At 44.9% G+C, this 3,676-nt stretch overlaps 1 protein-coding gene across 2 annotated transcripts; it reads left to right on the top strand.

The window, feature by feature from the left end:
- The first annotated feature begins 499 nt into the window (after nucleotides 1-499).
- LOC146300272 (syncoilin-like) lies at nucleotides 500-2,969 on the top strand. Of its 2 annotated transcripts, XM_084682551.1 has the most exons (5): nucleotides 515-648; nucleotides 955-1,625; nucleotides 1,846-2,256; nucleotides 2,475-2,599; nucleotides 2,700-2,969. In XM_084682551.1, exons 2-5 carry the CDS (start codon nucleotides 996-998, stop codon nucleotides 2,743-2,745), a joined length of 1,212 nt encoding a protein of 403 aa, XP_084538677.1. In that variant the 5' UTR covers nucleotides 515-648; nucleotides 955-995; the 3' UTR covers nucleotides 2,746-2,969. The 2 variants fall into 2 exon arrangements, with proteins under 2 accessions (XP_084538668.1, XP_084538677.1); XM_084682542.1 differs by having other exon boundaries at nucleotides 500-1,625.
- Nucleotides 2,970-3,676: the final 707 nt, after the last annotated feature.

The following is a 3,676-nucleotide window of genomic DNA, read 5'->3' as shown; positions in this document are numbered from 1 at the left end:
GTTGTCCTGTCCCACCTGAGGCTGCTCAGCGCACAGGTGAGGACCGCCAGAGATTTGAAAAGCTTTCATTCATTGTTTTTACAGAGCCACCTAGTGGCGATTTGTTGGTATGAAGCATGGTATTTCATTCGTTGATGAGTTTATCTATTTGAGATAGTGATTCAGGAAAGAAAAAGACACGTTCCTATAAAAACATCACCACAAACTCCACAAGATAATTAGTACCATCCGAATGTAAGGGCTCATCAAGTATTTCAGATCAAGGGTGATCAAAGTGACTCTAGATTGCCTTGTCTGCTCAGTTGAAATACACGTTAGATAGACTTGCAGGCCATAACACGCCTAAATATAACCCCTCTCTGGTACACTGACATGTTCAGACATGCGTCAGCGAGTACAGCTATAACATCCAGACCGTTTCAGCGTCCCAGTTACCCCATGTGGGGGTGAGATGGTCCACCACATGGCTAGGAGATCGCATTTCCTTACTCCATCACAGTTATTAATAAACACCAACAGAAGCACTGTTTTCGAGGAGACATAACAACACAGCTGTCTTGGGGAGTCTCAGGATTACCATCTGCTTGTTTTGTGGTTTTATTTTTTTTACAGAAATTGATAGAAAATGTTTTTTTCTTCTTCTGTTGGGTAGGTTTGTGGGCTGCAGTGTAATACTTTAGCATGTAGTGTTCATCTTATCCAAAGTACTTCTATAATATGTAATATGTATGTCAACATATATGTAGCTATATGATCTCATATAATATAATGGCAACACCTTTGTCAACGCCTTTGCACAGAAATATTTCAACATTAACTTTTTTGCAGTCTGTAGTAGTGTTACACCAAGCTAAACTTGATAGGATTTCTGTTAGTCATAGATAAAGTATTGTCCTTTGGTTCTTGGACACGTCATGATGTAATAGTCTGGATCCTGTCTGCCTGGTGTGTCAGTGTGGAACGTTCTTCTTCTGTGTTGTGCTGTCCCTGCACTCATGTCTGCTGAGGGCTCCTGGAAGGGGAGAGAGGTTGATTCCCCAGAGGACTCTCACCCAGAGGGGAGAGAGGCTGATTCCCCAGAGGACTCTCACCCAGAGGGGAGAGAGGCTGATTCCCCAGAGGACTCTCACCCAGAAGGGAGAGAGGTTGATTCCCCAGAGGACTCTCACCCAGAGGGCAGACTGGAAGGTGCTGGGACAGACTGTGTGTGCAGCCCCCTCAGCGATGGGGTCAGCTTGATCCAGGGGACCATCACAGAGATGGTGCAGTCAGCTGACAGACAGGCTGAGGAGGCCTGGGCTTGGGTAGCAGGGGGTTTGGACAGTGTGGGACAACTGTTTGAGGAGTGCATCAAGGCGGTCTCCCTCCTGGAGGCGGAGAGGGAGATGTTGGTGCAGGAGTGGCTCCGACTGCAGCAGCAGAGGCTGCAGGCTGTGGAGGCCCTGAGGGCAGAGCGAGCCAAGGGGAAGCAGCTGCTCTCCCTGGTGCAGCTCAGCCACGCCAGCCTGCAGGAGCAGGTGGCACAGGTGAAGAGGAGGCTGTTTGTCACGACCAGGGACTGCATTCAGAGTCAGGTGACTCTGGCTGCACTGCAGTATGATGTGGCTGAGTTCACGCTCACACAGGTGTGGCAGAGTCCAACAATGCAATGAATGATCAAACAGATCAAACCTTAACAGATAATATGTTTTATGCTGTGCTTTTATTTTGTATTTATTTACATTGTTCCACAGATGTCATGAATTGGTTTTGATAGATATCTGCCATCCACAGTTAATGATCATAGAAGAGACAGTGTTCAACAGGACAGTCAACTCTGCTGTGGAACTCTTGTCCTGCCACTAGGAGGAGCTCCAGTCTAAGGTCCAGAGCCTGGCGGAGGAGGCAGCCCAGCTGCGGGAGGCCCAGCGACAGCAGCTGATCTTCCTGAGGGACCAGACCAGGAGGCCCTGCCGGCCCCGTGCCTCCAGCGACCTGACCCACGTCCGCAGGGCCTCTCTAGACCTGCAGCGGCGCCTGAGTGGCAGCATGCGGGCACTGGAGGGCTGGTACGAGCCCCGTCTACTGGCTCTGCTGCGGAGGAGGCAGGCTGGGGAGGAGGCCTTGAGGAGGACCAGGGAGGCAGGGGTGGACCTGGAGGCCCGGCTGGGGCCGCTTAGGGAGGAGACATGGAGTCTGCAGCTGCAGAGGGCGTGTCTGGAGGAGAGGATGGCCCTAAGGGAGAGGGAGAGGGAGGAGAGTGTGGCACAGCAGAAGGTAGGGGAGGTGAAACTGGAAGGGACCAAGCATGTTTTATTACCAGTAGTGTTAAGTGCTGATAAGTATTTTTAAAGATTTGTCTGTTTGGAATATTGATCTTGTACATTTATTTTATATTGTTATGTCACAACACCTATTCAGCCTTCGGGCTGTGACTGTAGTGATACAAATTTCTCAATAAATAAACCATTTCTGAACTAATTCTATTACATCAGGAGATTGTGGAGACATTGGAGGACACCATGAGAGATTTAAAACTGGAGCTTGAGGTTTTGAAAAAGTCCAAAACAAACATGGAGAAAGTGACCAATGACCTTTTAAGAGAGGTGGACTTTCAAAGGTAGGGTGGTGTGTGGTTTATCATCTCACATGTCTACATGAGCGTGGTGGTGGAGGGGGATCATTCAGGGATATTCTTAATATTCTATCCTTTATTACAGACGCTGTGGTGACATGTGTGAGACCACAGAAGAACAGGATGCATGATTTTCACTACAGACGATGACCTTGCCTATGATCACCATTATCTGCTCATCCTCAAATACCACAATCCTGCAAATATATGTTATTATGAACACATAAAAACAGAGGACATCAGAACACAACATAGTTGTGAAACAATACAGTGACAGACATGGTAAATAATCTATCCCGAGAAAATAAAGGGAATGAAAAGGACAAATCTATGTAAAATGTCTTTAAAAACGCAACTGTGTGGTGTACTGTACTGTTTTGATTATCGTTTGTACCTACTAAGTAAAAAGATGACACACATGCCAAAAAGTAGTTTTTTCACCCTTTCAGATCTTTTTTTTTTTTTTACTCTTTTTCACACACAATGAAAGGAGAGGAAGGAGAGATGAGGAGACAGAACAGAGACATCTAAAACAGAGTAGAGTACAGTAGAGTACAGTAGAGTACAGTAGAGTACAGTAGAGTCCTCATCAAGTACTCATAAATGATGTGAAACTTTGTTTTTTACTTTTTTTTTAATAATATGTTTTAAACCTTTCAAAACATATATCATTTTTTACAACTTTTCCCCCCAAAATCTTTTTTAAACCTTTAAAAACATTTATTGTTTTTGTTTTAAATTTTTGTCGAAAATATTTTATAACAGTACATATACTCAAAAAATGCTTTAATTCATTTTTCATATTTTAGTTTTCATTGATTTGTCGATCCTCGCGGATCACTCGTGGGGCCGCAGCCAACAGGTTTGGAATCGCTGCTTTAGATAATTTTAACCCATTTTAGTTGCATCTTCAGATAAAAAGCAGGCGAAGCATTTGTAAAGTAGCAAAGTATTATCATAGTTGTATTGTTTTTTCCTCTGGATTATCGCCCCCAAATGCAGCAATAGATGCGCAAAGGTCGCGCAAATGCCACCTTCATGTACGAAATTGACTCATAGATA

Source organism: Hypomesus nipponensis, chromosome 3 (assembly GCF_054491055.1).
Source record: "Hypomesus nipponensis isolate SF chromosome 3, ASM5449105v1, whole genome shotgun sequence".
In the NCBI taxonomy this organism is placed as follows: domain Eukaryota; kingdom Metazoa; phylum Chordata; class Actinopteri; order Osmeriformes; family Osmeridae; genus Hypomesus; species Hypomesus nipponensis.
This window is presented reverse-complemented; position numbering and strand designations above follow the sequence as displayed.

Coding starts and splice junctions, on each gene's coding strand:
- LOC146300272 (XM_084682542.1), top strand. CDS start 996: ATGTCTGCTGAGGGCTCCTGGAAGGGGAGAGAGGTTGATTCCCCAGAG. Junction 2,257..2,474: donor AGAGTGTGGCACAGCAGAAG/GTAGGGGAGGTG, acceptor CTATTACATCAG/GAGATTGTGGAGACATTGGA. Junction 2,600..2,699: donor AGAGAGGTGGACTTTCAAAG/GTAGGGTGGTGT, acceptor CCTTTATTACAG/ACGCTGTGGTGACATGTGTG.